Genomic DNA, 17,098 nt, shown 5'->3' on the forward strand with positions numbered 1-17,098 from the left:
TGCATATTGGTTATAGAATGAAAATATCTCATCTATTGATGAGAATTCCATCCCATATTTTGGCTTTCGATCATTTGCAACTTGAGGAGTGTATAACTGATCTTCACCACAATTTTCATCCATTGCTAGGAATTTTCAAATTTAGATGAAATGAAACTTTGCATATCATCATTATATAGGCAGAAAAACATTCTAAATCAAATATACATAAAAAATGTTGCCATTAATCTAACACAGTATTCTCATGTGGAATGGGCAAGAAGAATGCATCCTCTAAAGATTCATGGAAATATAAATAAGAATGACCATAACCAACATGTTTTTTATAGAATACTTTAAGCCCTGAACATTTAAACTGTGAAGCTCATGTACAAGATCCAACAATTGTTAATTTCAGAATTTCCAACTGTTTTAATTTCAGAAATGGATACATCCAGCTTGAGAGAAACAAATAGAAGAGAAAAAAATTATGAACAATGGGAAGTAGAAGAGAGATCCAGCAAAGATAACGAGTCTCACAAAAAGGGGTTGCGGCGGCTAGAGGTTGGCAACAAGAACAATGGGGCGGTGAGGGGCGTGTGGAAGCTTCGTAACCACACGAGGATCTAAGAGCGAGGAACATCGGAGGGCTAGGACAACATCGCGACGGCAAAATAGGATTGTCCTAGCTTCTCTTCAGAGGTTTAACGAGAGAGACGACAAGGGACGCGAGGATCTTGAAACTTTTTTTTTCAAAATGGTGGATCTGGAAGCTTTGTAGCCGCACAAGGATATATATATATATATTGATTCTGTCCGGGAGTTGAGTCGATGAACATTGGGGACGTAGCGCTCTCTGCTGTCTTCGGATGACGCGGCTGCTATCTTCGGATGACGCGGACCTCCGGCGAACTTGCAACAAAGTCGAGCCGGGAAGGGGTTCCCGGCGACGACCCTCCGATGCTCAAATCAGGCAACGGAAGGAGAAGCAGAGTAACAAGATGAGGATTGTAGCTACAGTAAAGATGAATGCATACCTCCGTCGAAGTCTTAGAGTCCTTATATAGGATCCCTGGGAGGCGCGCGCATGCTTCTCGAGGCGTGCACGCTCCTCAAAGCATACCTCGGAATGGACGTGTCAGAAAAGTGTGCCTGATGCCATACCGCAATCGTCCGAGCATATCTCTGACATGACAGTGGAAACTTTCACAGTACGATTCTCTGTCCGATCCAACCGCCGACCATGCTGTCTGTCGGCGACACATGTCTCGAGAAGGATATCACCAGCTGCCCCCTTTGTCCTCTTCTGAGTCTTTTGTTGGTTACTAGGTTGAGCGGGAGGACCGCTCGGCTATCCTGGCATCCGGGAGTGCAAGTGTACCAGACCGAGTGAGAAGGCCACTCGGTCATATACTTGGACAGGCTTGCAGCCTTAGTCGATCTACCGCTCAACCAAGCAGACAGGCCACCCGGCGGATCATCTCTTTTATACGAGCACTCATGAGCGTCGGAAACCCGACCTGAGGTCGAGTTGTCGTCACGCCGACCTGGGCGCTATTCCAGCCGATCGCCCAGGCGAGTCTCTCCACTCGTCCAAACTCTTAGGTTGACCATCTTGACTTTGACCTCCACGTGTTGTTGACCCCTACTCATGCGGGCCCTCCATTTCTTACCACCGGATCACGTGCTTTCCCTTCAAGTCTAGTCGAAGGAGGTCGTAAGTCCGACTGACTGGACTATTAGTTTGGTGGCCCGGCGGCCGCTCCGCCGTTGACGTAAGTGCTTCTCTGCTCGGGCGCTATGAAGGTGACACACGGCCGCTCGGCAGTCTAACCATTGAGGCACTACGATGGTCGTTGATTGTCTTATTGACCCGGTGACGGTCAATGCTGACGTCTTAAAGATCTCCTCGGAATTCGTGCAAATCCTCGCCATTAAGGCTGAGCACGCGGCCACGCCTGCGTAATGGAGCTCATTAAATGCGACCCTATGAGTGAGTGACGCGTGGCGACGGCGCCATCACCGCATGATCGGATCGTCAGGTTGATGTGACCTTTGGCCTTTTTGAATTATACGGTGGGATCCGGTCCTCGGGTCCTGTGACCTGAATCTAACGGCTCGGAGGAATCGAACCCAACCTTTATAAAACTTTCACCGCCTCCTCCGCCGCAGCATTGTGTTCGTGCGTCCAGAGGCTTCCGGTTACGTTCAGCACTACGACGAATCCGTTCCTTCGCATTCCGGCAACTCTTCCTCTCCTTCGACCATCCTCTTCTCTGTAAGGATTCTCCGCCTTTTGCCTCTTCATTCTTTCGCGTTTCTCTTCACATTCTGGTAGTGTTTGCGCCCGTTTTCTATTGTTCCGATCATCTTCTTCATCGACCCCTTTGCCTTTCTTCCGCTTTTGCTCTTTCTACGGTTCCGGTGATGGCTAGTTCTTCTCAGCCTTCGGAACTGGCTCCAGGCCCATGGTACACGACAATGGAGTCGTGGTTCGACGCGAGTGACGCGGAGAACCTTACCAATGCCTTCACTATTCCTTCTGATTTTGAACTCATTTTGGCCTCGCCTTCTGATCGGCCACATATACCGCCGCGCGGCATGATCTGTGTGTTTCGAGATCAGTTTGTGGTCGGATTGCAGTTTCCTATCCACCCCTTCATCATCAAAGTCTATAACTTCTTTCGCATTCCGATCGCCCAGCTCGTCCCTAATTCTTTTCGCCTCTTGTGTGGGGTTGTGGTGTTGTTCAAAATCCACAACATATCTCTCCATCCTGAGGTTTTTTACTATTTTTATTATCCCAAGTAGTCCGAGCTGGGCATTTATCTGTTCCAGTCTCGGATCAGCTTAGTCTTTTTTGATAAGATGCCTTCCTCTAATAAATACTGGAAGGATTACTTTTTCTACCTGCGACTCCCCGAGCTGCCGCCTTTCTGAACAAAGTGGCAAGTCAGACTTCCTACTCCTCCAGTGCTGAAGAGATATAAAACCCGACTGGACTATCTCCAAGCTGCAAGTATGTTGGCCAGCCTGAAGTTCGATATCCATAAGCTGCTACCAGAGGGAGTGATGTATATGTTTGGTCTGAGTCCGAGCCGAACCAAGCTCACGAACAGCTTTGGTAAGGAACTTACTTAATTATTTGTTTTGAGTCTAACTGATTTTCTTCCTTTCCTTTCACAACGAGCATCGTGATGGAGTCCGTGTTGTTCAGTATCCTGAAGCAGAAAATAGACGCGATCGAGGCGGTAGCAGCCAAAGAAATGGAGCGCCTTGGCATTGCTCCGGTCGGCTCTCATGAGGGTGAGAGCGAAATGGTTGTGGGGGAGTCCGCCGCTCGGACCTCTCCCGTTGAGATTGGCGCAACTTCTAGCAAACAACCTGGTGCTCGGGGTGATGACTCTGAGTCGGGGGACGATCTTCCCATTGTCCGAGCAGACGGGTCGGGCCCGATCTCCCCCAGAGACAATCCTGTCCCCATTGAGGCCCTCTCCTCCGATTGGACCCCTTCCCAGCTAGATCCGCCAACGGACCCTGTCGCGGCGCAGCCGTCAGCTCCTTGCTTCCAGCGCGTCAGAGGCTCCACCGCTCGGGTATACTCTCTACACTCGCCGACCAGCTGTCTGGTCTCTCAGCGTCCGTTCACACAGCACCGGGTGGGCGTCGAACAATAAAGGTCGTTCTGCACCTTCCAACAAAGGCATACATGGCGGAATCTGATCGGCCTATGGCCCCTGAACACATTATCACCATCCGAGGACCACTCACCAAAGTATGGGAGGACGCCCGCGCTCGTGTTGCTGCAATGCCTCCCGGTCTGTTGGCCAACAGCTACCTACAGCACGCCACCGACGTAAGTTTTCTGTCAAGAACTCTTTCGCGTGATCTTTCCAAGCGGTACTCAACAGCTCCTTATTTGACAGAACTAGGTGGGCAGCATGGTTGTTGCCAATCGTATGGCAATGCCAGAGGATGAGCTGAAGAAGCTCAAAATCTCCGGCGGCCCGTCTTCCTCTCGGGGATCGTCCTATGCCGAGCTGCAGGCAGAGCTGACCAAGACGAAGGGACTGTTGGAGGTCGAGCCGAAGAAATCGGCTGATCAGGCGTACCTGCTCGGCCAATTCGAGAAGCAGGTCAAAGCCTTCGACCATAAGATAGAGCTAGCGACTACTCAGAAGAATAGTGCCATCGTCGATCTGGACGCGAAGAACGTAGAAGCCCGAGCCCTGGAGCAGCGGGTGAAGGAATTGGCTGACCTGCTGGACGTCGAGAAAAAAGGCCGCTTGGCGGAGGTGGCAGCTCTGAAGGAGGAAATGAAGACCCTCCAAGATGCACTTGAGGCATCCCGGGCTGCCCTTAAAGAGTATCAAGAGGCCGAGCTGAGCCGCTTCACTGTAATGAAGCAGAACTATATTCGCTCCAGAAGGTCTGCGAACGGCTCGTTCTCGCCTTTGAGTTGGCCATCACTGTTACGGCGGATCATCTGAAAGCCAAGGGTCACCTTGTAGAGTCCATGACCATCCCTGTCTAGGAACACGCCGCACTCCTCCGCATCATACCTAAACACCTTTTTAACTACCTCGAGTGAGGTCCAAGTGTTCGTGTAATCCCGCCGCTCGGCCGGAAAACCTTATTTTCAATGAAGCTATCCTGTTTGCTTTCTCTCCCTGTTAGTATGCTTTTTCTGGTTGGTGTAAATAGTCATGTGACTCGATAGGGTGCCATGCCAGAGGGTCATAGTTCTTTCCTTACCCCTGAGATTTATGGTCGTCCCTTGACCATCACCAAATGTCGAGCCATATCGTAGCCGCTCAACGGTCTTCAGGCCAGGAGTTTATAGTCGCCGGTTCGACTCTGGCGTTTAACATCGCCGCTCGATGGTCTTTAGGCCGGGGGATTTATAATCGCCGGATTGACTCTGGCGTTTAACGTCGTCGCTCCACGGTCTTCAGACCGGGGGGTTTATAGTCGCCGGTTCGACTCTGGCGTTTAACGTCGTCGTTCGACGGTCTTCAGGCCAGGGGGTTTGTAGTCGCCGATTCGACTCTGACGTTTAATGTTGCCGCTCGACGGTCTTCAGGCCAGGGGGTTTATAGTCGTCGGTTCGACTCTGGCGTTTAACGTCTTCGTTCGACGGTCTTCAGGCCGGGGGGTTTATAGTCGCCGGTTCGACTCTGGCATTTAACGTCGCAGCTTGACGGTCTTCAGGCCGGGGGGTTTATAGTCGTCGGTTCGACTCTGGCGTTTAAGGTCGCCGCTCGATGGTCTTCAGGCCGGGGGATTTATAGTCGTCGATTCGACTTTTGCGTTTAACGTCACCACTCGACGATCTTCAGGCCGGGGGTCTATAGTCGCCGGTTCAACTCTGGCATTTAACATCGCTGCTCGACAGTCTGATGGAGCTCGGTCGTTCGGCGTGAATTTGGTATACCTTTGTGTTTCATGATTTCATTCCTGCAGTCAAAAGGTGCCGCAAAACAGAAATATACAAAATGAATTACAATGGCGCACCTTTCACCCAGCTCGGTACAGCTGGAGATGGTTAGCACTCCAGGGTCGTTCTCGCTGCCATCCATCTTCATATTCCAGGTAGTAGGCGCCCGATCGGAGCTTCTTGATGACCTTGAAGGGCCCAACCCATGGAGCCTCCAACTTTCTCACATTGCCGACCGACTTCACCTTTTTCCATACTTGGTCGCCAACTTGGAATGCCCTGGGGATCACTCGCCTGTTGTAATTCTGCTTCATTCTCTGTCAGTATGCCATTAGCCAAACGGCTGATTTGGCTCGCGTCTCGTCTATCAAGTCCATCTCTAGCTGCCTCCGTTCGGCATTATCATTGTCGTATCATCGCACCCGATCAGACTCTATTCCGACCTCCACGGGAACGACAACCTCACCTCTATATACCAAGTGGAAAGGCGTAACTCCCGTTCCTTCCTTTGGGGTTGTCCGGATCACCCATAGTACACTTGGAAGCTCATCCACCCAGCTACCTTCGACACGGTCGAGCCGAACCCGAAGAATACGTAGGATTTCCCGATTGGCGACTTCCGCTTGCCCGTTGCTTTGTGGGTAGGCCACGGAGGTGAAGTGCTGCCGAATGTCATATCCCTCACACCATTCTCTGAGCTATTGGCCGACGAACTGTTGACCATTGTCAGACACGAGCCTTCGTGGGATGCCGAACTGACATATTATATGCTGCGAGATAAACTTCTTGACCATCTGCTCGGTTATTTTTTCCAGCGGCTCGGCCTCGACCCATTTGGAGAAATAGTCCACCGCTACAAGTAGAAACTTCCGCTGTCCGGTCGCCGTAGGGAAAGGTCCCACAATATCCCATTGATCGAACGGTCAGGATACCGTGGATGCCTTCATCTCCTCCGTTGGTTGATGGGTGAAGCTGTGGTATTTATGACAGGAAAGGCACGTGGCGACGGTCCGAGCGGCATCTTCCTGGAGGGTCGGCCAAAAGTACCTGGCTAGCAAAATCTTCCTTGCCAACGAGTGGCCGCCCGGGTGTCCTCCACAAGACTCGTGATGCATTTCTTTTAGTATATATTCCACGTCCTCCGAGCTGACGCACTTCAATAACGGACGGGAAAAAGTTTTTTTGTAGAGCTGATCCCCGATGAGGGTGAACCGACCAGCTCTCTTTCTTAGCAGCCGGGCCTCTTCCTGATCGGAAGGCGTAGCTCCCGATCGCAAAAATTCCATGATCGTCGTCCTCCAGTCACCCGGGAACGCGAGGCCTTCCATCCTGTCGATGTGAGCCACTAAGGACACTTGCTCGATCGGTTGTTGGATGACAATCGGCGATATTGCACTTGCAAGTTTAGCCAACTCATCCGCTGCCTGGTTCTCCGCTCGGGGGATTTTCTGTATAACGACTTTGCATAAGTTGGCTTTAAGCTTTTCAAAGGTCTCCGCGTAAAGCTTGAGCCTTACGTTGTTTATCTCGAAAGCTCCTGAGAGTTGCTGGGCGGCAAGCTGAGAGTCTGAGTAGATCGCCACTCGGCTCTCTCCCACATGTCGAGCGGCCTACAAGCCAGCTATGAGGGCTTCATACTCTACTTCATTATTGGTTGCCCGGTATTCCATCCGGACGGACAGATACATCCGTTCTTCTTGAGGAGAAAGCAATAGAATACCTATGTCACTCCCGAGCCGGGTGGATGACTCGTCCACATATATTCTCCATAAAGCTTCGGGTTCAGGATTCTGCACTTCGATGATGAAATCTGCCAAGGACTGCGCCTTAATCGCCGTGCGAGGCTGATACTGGATATTGAATTCATTGAGTTCGGTAGTCCACTTAATCAGCCGCCCGGATGCCTCCGGGTTGAGGAGGACTCTCCCCAGTGGGTTGTTCATCATGACGATTATTGTGTGCGCGAGGAAATAACGTCGGAGCCTCCGAGTGGCGAGGACTAGCGCGAAGGCAAGTTTTTCTAGACCAGTGTAGCGGGACTCGGCATCCTTTAGAATGTGACTCAGAAAGTACACTGTCTGCTCTTCATCGTCCTGCTGCACAAACGCCGAGCCAACAGCATGCTCGGTCGAGGATAAGTAGATGCAGAGTAGCTTGCCGGCAGTTGGCTTATCTAATATAGGTAAAGAGTTTAGATAAACCTTTAATTCTTTAAACGTCTTATCACATTCTCTGTCCCACTGGAATTTGGTAGCTCGGTGCAGAATCTTGAAAAAAGGCAGGCTCCGATCGACCGTCCTGGAGATGAACCGCGACAGAGCAGTTATCCGACCGGCGAGGCGTTGCACTTCCTTCAGGTTTCTGGGAGGTGGCATGTCCTGCAATGCCTTTACTTTGCTAGGATTCGCCTCTATGCCCCGCTCGGTGATGATGTAGCCCAGGAAGCGTCCACTTTTTGCTCCAAACAGACACTTCTGAGGGTTCAACTTGACTCCATACATCCTCAGCGTCCGGAAGGTCTCCTCTATATCTGCACAAAGATCGACCGCTCGGAGTGATTTAATGAGTATGTCATCAACATATACCTCCAGGTTGCGCTCGATCTGCTTCCGGAACACTTTGTTCATCAACCGTTGGTATGTAGCCCTGGCGTTTTTTAATCCGAACGGTATCACGTTGTAGCAGTAGGTGTCGTCCGCCATAATGAAACTCACTTTCTCCTTATCATCCCGGGTGAGCGGTACTTGGTGGTATCCCTGATAGGCATCTAGCATGCATATTAGCTCACATCCAGCGGTCGAGTCCACCATTTGGGCAATTCGGGGCAGAGGGTAGAAGTCTTTTGGGCATACCTTATTCAAATCCCGAAAGTCGATGCAGACCCTCCACTTATGACCCGGCTTGGAGACCAGCACCACATTCTCGAGCCAGCTCGGGAACTGCACCTCCCGTATATGGGCGGTCTCCAGAAGCTTCTCGACTTCCGCTCGGATGATGACGTTCTGCTCGGCACTAAAGTCCCTCTTCCTTTGCTTCACCAACCGAGCACCCGTTCGGGCATGGAGCTCATGTTGCGCGATACTTGGTGAGATGCCTGGTAGCTCGTGTGTCGACCATGCGAAGACGTCATGGTTCTGCTATAGGCACGTGATCAGCTCTTCCTTCTGTCCCTCTTCCAGGTCGGATGCAATGAAGGTGGTGGCTTCCGGCCGGCAAGGCTGAATCTGCACCTCCTCTTTTTCCTTATAAACTAAGGTCCGAGGCTTCACGGTTATGGTGTTTACCTCAAGGCGCGATGTTTTCCGAGCGGACCTGGATTCAGCGCGGACCATCTCCACATAACATCGTCGGGTGGCCAGTTGATCTCCCCGAACTTCTCCTACTTGATCCTCTACGGGGAACTTGACCTTCTGACAAAAAGTGGAGACGACTGCCCTGAACTCATTGAGAGCCGGTCGCCCCAATATCACATTGTATGCGGAGGGAGCATCGACCATGATGAAGTTGGTGGTCCGCGTCCTCCGAAGTGGCTCTTCTCCTAGCGAGATAGCCAACCTTGTTTGCCCGACCGGCATAACCTCGTTACCAGTGAACCCATACAAGGGGTTGCCATCGGCAGCAGCTCGAATCGGTCAATTTGAAGCTGGTCAAATGCCTTTTTGAAGATGATGTTGACTGAACTGCCTGTATCTATGAATATGCGGTGGATAGTATAATTTGCTATTACCGCATAGATGATAAGGGCGTCGTCGTGCAGCACTTCAACACCTTCTATGTCTATGGGCCCGAAGCTGATCTCGGGCCCCTGTGCCCGCTCTTGACTGCAGCCGACCACGTGAAATCCTGAGCTGCCTGGCGTGCGACTTTCTTGCTCGGTTGGAATCTCCGTCGGTGGGTCCCCCTGCTATGATACTGATCTCCCCCCGAGCGGCGTTGCTTTTATTTTCTACCTCCCGTGCGGATGGTCTAGCTCGCTCGTGAGAGGTCCGGGGCTGATCACCGTGATGTGGCTGCTCGGATGATCGCCTAACTTCTGGGCGCCCGGCGTCCTGGTGTCGATGCCGCTGGTTGGGCGAGGGCGATCGATGGCGATAGTTTCTTGGCGTTGGCGAGACAACTAGGGCGAACCTTCGACAGTCGCGGGTGTTGTGACTAGCCGACTGGTGTAGGGAACAAAACATGGGAGTCCATACCTTTCCCCTTGCCTTCGGCCGTTCGAATGTCACATGCTGAACGGCACGTGGTCTAGCTTCTTGATATGGTCTCATCCCCTTGGCTCGAGCCCTCTGGGTGGTTGACTGACCGGCTGGCTGCCTCCGCTCGGTTGACACCGGTGGTTCAGTAGGCGTCTCCTTCCTTCTGGCCGCCTGGGCCTCCTCCACGTTAATGTACTCACTTGCCTTTTTTAACATATGGTCGTAATCGCGAAGCGGCTTCTGGATGTGCGGACGGAAGAAATCCCCATCGGTTAGTCCTTGGGTGAAGGCGTGTATCATGGTCACGGATGAAACTATCGGGATATCCATGGCCGCCTGGTTGAATCGTGGAATGTAGGCTCGGAGAGTCTCTCTGGGCCCCTGCTTCATGGAGAATAGGCTGACGCTCGTCTTCTGATAGTGCCTGCTACTTGCGAAGTGGTGGAGGAACGCCGTTTGGAAGTCATTAAAACTCCGAATTGATCCGTCTGGCAACCTCCGGAACCATTATTGTGCCGAGCCGGATAGGGTAGTGAGGAAGACTCGGCATTTAACTCCGTCAGTGTATTGATGGAGAGTAGTAGCGTTATCGAACTTACCGAGATGGTCGTCTAGGTCAGTCGCACCATTGTACTCTTCAATTTCCTGGGGGCATAGTGCCTCGGGAGCGGATCATGCAGAATCGCCTCTGAGAATTGGCGATTGATCCGCTCAGGAGAAGCATCGGTCTGAGGCGCCTTGCCCTTCTTGACATCCCGAGCGAGAGCCTCATCGGATGATCCTTGGTTAGCCAGGGTGAGCTCAGAGGGAGTTTGGAATAGTGCCCGATGGAATGGAATAGGGGCGGGCAGAACGTCTCCTGGTGTGTCGGTCTGTCCTTTATTCTGCGCCCAAGTGGAGTACTGCTCCGGTCGATCTTCCTTCGCCGCTCGACCACCTGATGCTGAGGCGGCCTGCTGTGCCAGCCGCTCGGCTCGAGCCTTCTGCTGTTGCTCCACTATCTTCGCTGCTCGCGCTTGGATGAGCGCATTGAGTTCTTCGGGGGAGAGCGTCACGGTGTGTTGGCGTCCAGCTTCCTCCATCTTCTTGGCCCGGATTCAGGTATGTTCCCACAGACGGCGCCAATTTGATCCTGTCCGAGAGTTTAGTCAATGGACACTGGGGACGTGGCGCTCTCTGTTATCTTCGGATGACGCGACTGCTGTCTTCGGATGACGTGGACCTCCAGCGAACCTGCAACAAAGCCGAGCCGGGAAGGGGTTCCCGGCGACGACCCTCCGACGCTCAAATCAGGCAACGACGACAAGGAGTAGCAGAGTAACAAGATGAGGATTGTAGCTACGGTAAAGATGAATGCATACCTCCGTCGAAATCTGAGGGTCCTTATATAGGATCCCTAGGAGCCGCGCGCACGCTTCTCGAGGCATGCACACTCCTCAAAGCATACCTCAGAATGGACGTGTCAGAAAAGTGTGTCTGACGCCATACCGCAATCGTCCGAGCATATCTCTAACATGACAGTGGAAACTTCCACCGTACGATTCTCTGTCCGGTCCGGCCGCCGACCATGCTGTCTGCCGGCGACACATGTCTCGAGAAGGATATCACCAGTTGCCCCCTTTGTTCTCTTCTGAGTCTTTTGTTGGTTACTAGGCCGAGCGGGAGGACCGCTCAGCCATCCTGGCGTCCAGGAGTGTAAGCGTACCGGACCGAGTGAGAAGGCCACTCGGTCACATACTCGGACGGGCTTGCAACCTTAGTCGATCTGCTGCTCAGCCGAGCAGACAGGCTGCCCGACGGATCAGCTTTTTTATACGAGCACTCGTGAGTGTCGGAAACCCGACCTGAGGTCGAGTTGTCGTCGCGTCGGCCTGGGCGCTATTCCAGCCGATCGGCCAGGCGAGTCTCTCCGCTCGGCCAGACTCTTAGGTTGACCATCTTGACTTTGACCTCCATGTGTCGTTGACCCCTACTCGTGTGAGCCCCTCTTTCTTACCACCGGATCATATATATATATATATATATATATATATATATATATATATAATGGATGATAAAATGACCTCGGACCTTTTCATTTTCCAAACATATAAAGATTTAGTCTTAATTTCGATAAATTAACGGATGAATTTTTTTTAATGGATAGTTGACTTAAGAATGCCAGATTGATGGAATATTTTTCGATTTAATTTAGTGGTCAATAGCAAATTTATATAAGATTGGATTATTCATTTTATATGAGATATTTAGTATCAACATGTGAATGATAAAATAATTCCAGCATAAAAGCAGCAAAAAGAAAGATGGCGGTTTTTCTGAAACCTGACTAAATTGCATAAAGGAAGGTGGTGGATTGATGGTGCCCTTCCATTGTGAATGAATTAATATATACCTATATGACCAAATCTAATTTCTAAATCAACATTTTGTTTTCGGTTCCATTGATTTGGACCACTTAGATTTTACTTTGCAAAAACAAACAAAAAAAAAGAGAAAATTTTCAGTTTTGCCCTTTCCAGGTTAGAGATAGGATAAGGAAGAAGATGTATCAGCTGCTGGATGAATGCATATGCTTTGTGGGGCTCCGAGTCCCTGTCAGAGACGTACAGTAGCTTCAAAGGAATGCTGGCCAAACTCGAGACGACAAATTCTCATGTGTTCGGCCATACCTAAGCAACATTTTTATTCCCCTCACTATAGTTCACATAAAACTGAAGCATCCGAGGAGCCAGCTGCAAACATAACTAAGCTTGTGGTAGACTGGTTTAACAAGGATGACACAGAGATGGGGTGGAAAAAGATGCTGTTCGAGATCTACCAAGATTTGAGAATAACTGGAACTGAAATGCGCAAAATTTGCCCTTTAATTAACATGGTCTACTCAACGACCACCCAACTCTAAAGTCAAAATGCTTGCCCTTCACATTACTTCATACGACCCACATGACCCTTCCATTCTTTTTCACGGCAGGGTCATTAACTCGCGTGTACTGTCACGAGAAAAACGGCAATTTATCAAATCAAGCATTTAGACATCTTAATTGACCAAAAGGCGTATGTTATTTTGATATTTATCAAAAGACATTTTTTCAAATGCACTTTTCTTTTTATCCTTATGACAAATCAAATTTTTTTTTTATTGTTTTTCTTTTCTCCCTCTTCTCTTTCCTATCTCATCTTTCATCAACGACATTTAATATTTAGTTAATTTTTTGATAACATTTTAATATATTTAGAGAAACTAAAATAAACTATGAATAGCAAATTTGAACTCCTTGTAATCTCAGAAATCCACAGGAATTGAAATAAGTGCAATCAAAGCTCTCTAGGTCCATCAATAGATTTCGGTCAAAACCCACTGATGGACCTAGATAGCTCCGATTGCACTCATTTTAGTTTCTATAGATTCCTGGTGTTGCAAGGAGTTCAAATATGCTATCCATTGTTTATTTTGACTTTTAGAATGTGTTAAAATATAAGAAGAAATAATCAACAAAAAAATTTCATATCAGGCCTAACGTGGAGCCTTTTTGCTAATTCTTTCTTCTTATATTTTAATACCTTTTAAAAGTCAAAATAAATAATGGATAGCATATTTGAATTCCTTGCAACATCAGGAATCCACAGAAACTGAAATGGGTGTAATCGAAGCTCTCTAGGTCCATCAGTGGGTTTTGACCGAAACCCACTGATGGACCTAGAGACCTCAGATTATACCCATTTCAGTTCCTGTGGATTCCTGATGTCGTAAGGAGTTCAAATATGTTATCCATTACTTATTTTGAATTTTAGAAGGTGTTAAAATATAAGAAAAAAAAAACAGCAAAAAGGTTCCACGTTAGGCCTGATATGAATCATATCAGACCCATATTGGGCCTGATATGATTCCATAGCATGCCTAATGTGGGTCTCACTCTATTAGGAATACTCAACTGTTTTAGGAACTCTTCATTTCATAATGGATGTGTCTATGATTGCTCTAACACTGTGTGAACAGCAAAAATTAGAGAACAAGAAGCAAAATATGCTGAGAAAATGAAAAATAAAATTACTATGGTTCACAAAGCAGCCAAAGAGAAGAGAGCAATGACTGAGGCTATGTGCCGTGAAGAGCTATTGAAGTCAGAAGAAAGTGCAGCCAAATATCACGCCACAGGGCAGATGCCAAAGCAAGGTTGTAGTTGCCTCAATTCATGAGAAATGGAGATAGTAACAAGATGTTATCTCATGCATGCTTTCTAGCTTATGGTATGTTACTTAGGACTTCAGCTTGTATCATTGTAAGAAAATAAGAGATATTTAATTTACAAGTCCAATTCTTCTTGTCTTTGTAATTCTTCATAAATACTATATTTTGTCTCACTCTATTAGGAATATTCAACTATTTTAGGAACTCTTCATTTCATAATGGATGTGTCTATGATTGCTCTAACACTGTGTGGACAACAAAAATTAGAGAACAAGAAGCAAAATATGCTGAGAAAATGAAAAATAAAATTACTATAGTTCAAAAAGCAGCCAAAGAGAAGAGAGCAAGGACTGAGGCTATGTGCCGTGAAGAGCTATTGAAGTCAGAAGAAAGTGCGGCCAAATATCACACCATAGGGCAGATGCCAAAGCAAGGTTGTAGCTGCCTCAATTCATGAGAAATGGAGATAGTAACAAGATGTTATCTCATGCATGCTTTCTAGCTTATGGTGTGTTACTTAGGACTTCATCTTGTATCATTGTAAGAAAATAAGAGATATTTAATTTACAAGTCCAATTCTTCTTGTCTTTGTAATTCTTCATAAATGCTATATTTTGTCTCTGTAATTCATTATGAGTTTTATGTTTGGGTCAGTAGTACATTCTTTCACTTGTATAATTACTGCAAGCTAAACATAAGAATGCACTACAAAAAAAATCATATCAGGTATAACATAGCCCTGGTATGATTTATATCAGGCCTAACGTGAAGGTTTTTTTGCTAATTCTTTCTTCTTATATTTTAATATTTTATAAAAGTCAAAATAAATAATTAATAGCATATTTGAACTCCTTACAATATCAAGAATCCATAGAAACTAAAATGAGTGTAATCGGAGCTCTCTAACTCCATCAGTGGGTTTCGGTCAAAATCCACTGATACCTAGAGAGCTCCGATTGCATCCATTTCAGTTTATGTAGATTCTTGGTGTTGCAAGGAGTTCAAATATGCTATACATTGTTTATTTTGACTTTTAGAAGGTGTTAAAATATAAGAATAAAAAATCAGCAAAAAAAATTCATGTCAGGACTAACGTAGAGCCTTTTTGCTGATTCTTTCTTCTTATAATTTAACACCTTCTAAAAGTAAAAATAAATAATGGATAGCATATTTGAACTCCTTGCAATATCAGAAATCCATAGAAATTGAAATGGGTGTAATCGGAGCTCTCTAGGTCCATCAGTGGGTTTTGACCGAAACCCACTGATGGACCTAGAGACCTCAGATTACACTCATTTCAGTTCCCGTGGATTCATGATGTTACAAGGAGTTTAAATATGCTATCCATTGTTTATTTTGAATTTTATAAGGTGTTAAAATATAAGAAGAAATAATCAGCAAAAAGGTTCCACGTTAGGCCTGATATAAATCATATCATAAACCGCCACAGACTCAACAAGGAGTTACCCGAAGATTTAACAAGTCATTTTGAGTAAGCATGGCTATGTATTTAAAAAGATTGATAATGAAAAGACTTGCAATAAAAAGACTTGCAATGAAAGGACTTTTAACTGAAAGAGCTGTAATTAAGTGGTTGCAATATCAGGAGAAAGTTTGGTACTTATCTGTTTTCTCTCTAGTTTGAAATGCTTCTGAGAACTAAGCATAAGTGTTACTTTGTTCAAGAATTCCTTCCTTATTCCTCGGAATTAGATCTTGTTTTAATGAACTCCTTTGCTGATAATATCTTCCTCGACTATATAATTTTAAGCAGTAAAATTTCCCATAATCTCCCTGAATTTCAATCAGGTAGGTATGTGTAGAGTATCATTCATACTTCAGATGAGCAGGTAATTCTGAACGATTTTATATGAGGAATTTCATGGAATTTCTAAGCTTTTAGCTGAGTATATAATATTCCGGGTGATTTTAGATAAAGAACTTCATGTAATCGGGCCTCCAGATAGGGCATGTAATTTTGACAGATTACATATATATATATATATATATATATATATATATATATATATATATATATATATATAATCCCCTTCGAACTTTGGTTATTGATTTAGCGTGTAATAACAAATGATTTTTGTGAAGAAATCTGCATAACTTTGAATTCACCTTGATAATATAATCCCGGTCGATTATGCTTTTATGATAGTTTAAAGTTTCCGGTTCCTCTCCTGAAGACCCGTCCGAGTTACTTAATGAGATTTCCCAATCGACTATACTTTGTTATAGTTTAGAGTCTCCGGTTCCTCTCATGAAGACCTGTCCGAGCTACTTCATGAGATTTCCTGATCAACTATGTTTTTGTAATAGTTTAAAGTCTCTGGTTCCTCCCATGAAGACCTGTCCGAGTTACTTTATGAGATTTCCCAATCGACTATGCATTTGTGATAGTTTAAAGTCTCCGGTTCCTCCCATAAAGACCCGTCCGAGTTACTTCCTGAGATTTCCTGATCAACTATGTTTTTGTAATAGTTTAAAGTCTCCGATTCCTCCCATGAAGACCCGTCCGAGTTACTTCATGAGATTTCCCGATCGACTATGCATTTGTGATAGTTTAAAGTCTCCGGTTCCTCCCATGAAGACCCGTCCGAGTTACTTCATAAGATTTCCCGATCGACTATGTTTTTGTAATAGTTTAAAGTCCCCGGTTCCTCCTGTGAAGACCCGCCCGAGTTACTTTATGAGATTTCCCTATCGAATATGCATTTGTGATAGTTTAAAGTCTCTGGTTCCTCCCATGAAGACCCGTCCGAGTTACTTCATGAGATTTCCCGATCAACTATGTTTTTGTAATAGTTTAAAGTCTCATGTTCTTCCCATGAAGACCCGTCCGAGTTACTTCATGAGATTTCCCGATCGACTATGCATTTGTGATAGTTTAAAGTCTCTGGTTCCTCCCATGAAGACCCGTTCGAGTTACTTCCTGAGATTTCCCGATCGACTATGTTTTTGTAATAGTTTAAAGTCTCTGGTTCCTCCCAAGAAGACCCGTCCGAGTTACTTCATGAGATTTCCTGATCAACTATGCATTTGTGATAGTTTAAAGTCTTCTGTTCCTCCCATGAAGACCCGTCCGAGTTACTTCATGAGATTTCCCGATCGACTATGTTTTTGTAATAGTTTAAAGTCTCTGGTTCCTCCCATGAAGACACATCCGAGTTACTTCATGAGATTTCCTGATCGACTATGCATTTGTGATAGTTTAAAGTCTCCGGTTCCTCCCATGAAGACCCGTCTGAGTTACTTCCTGAGATTTCCCGATCGACTATATTTTTGTAA

General features: G+C 46.7%; 2 protein-coding genes across 2 annotated transcripts; one reads left to right on the top strand and one right to left on the bottom strand.

The window, feature by feature from the left end:
* Positions 1 to 5,496: 5,496 nt before the first annotated feature.
* LOC122011050 lies at positions 5,497 to 8,118 on the bottom strand. Its single transcript, XM_042567492.1, has 3 exons — positions 7,075 to 8,118; positions 6,464 to 7,026; positions 5,497 to 5,710 (listed from the first exon to the last, which is right to left on the bottom strand). The coding sequence occupies exons 1-3, from the start codon at positions 8,116 to 8,118 to the stop codon at positions 5,497 to 5,499; spliced, it is 1,821 nt and encodes a 606-aa protein (XP_042423426.1).
* A 4,279-nt stretch (positions 8,119 to 12,397) lies between these two features.
* On the top strand, positions 12,398 to 14,258 carry LOC122011051 (uncharacterized protein At3g61260-like). The gene is made up of 3 exons (XM_042567493.1): positions 12,398 to 12,461; positions 13,610 to 13,786; positions 13,984 to 14,258. Exons 1-3 carry the CDS (start codon positions 12,398 to 12,400, stop codon positions 14,256 to 14,258), a joined length of 516 nt encoding a protein of 171 aa, XP_042423427.1.
* The last annotated feature ends 2,840 nt before the right edge of the window (positions 14,259 to 17,098 follow it).

The sequence above is a fragment of the Zingiber officinale genome, chromosome 8A (assembly GCF_018446385.1).
Source record: "Zingiber officinale cultivar Zhangliang chromosome 8A, Zo_v1.1, whole genome shotgun sequence".
NCBI lineage: Eukaryota > Viridiplantae > Streptophyta > Magnoliopsida > Zingiberales > Zingiberaceae > Zingiber > Zingiber officinale.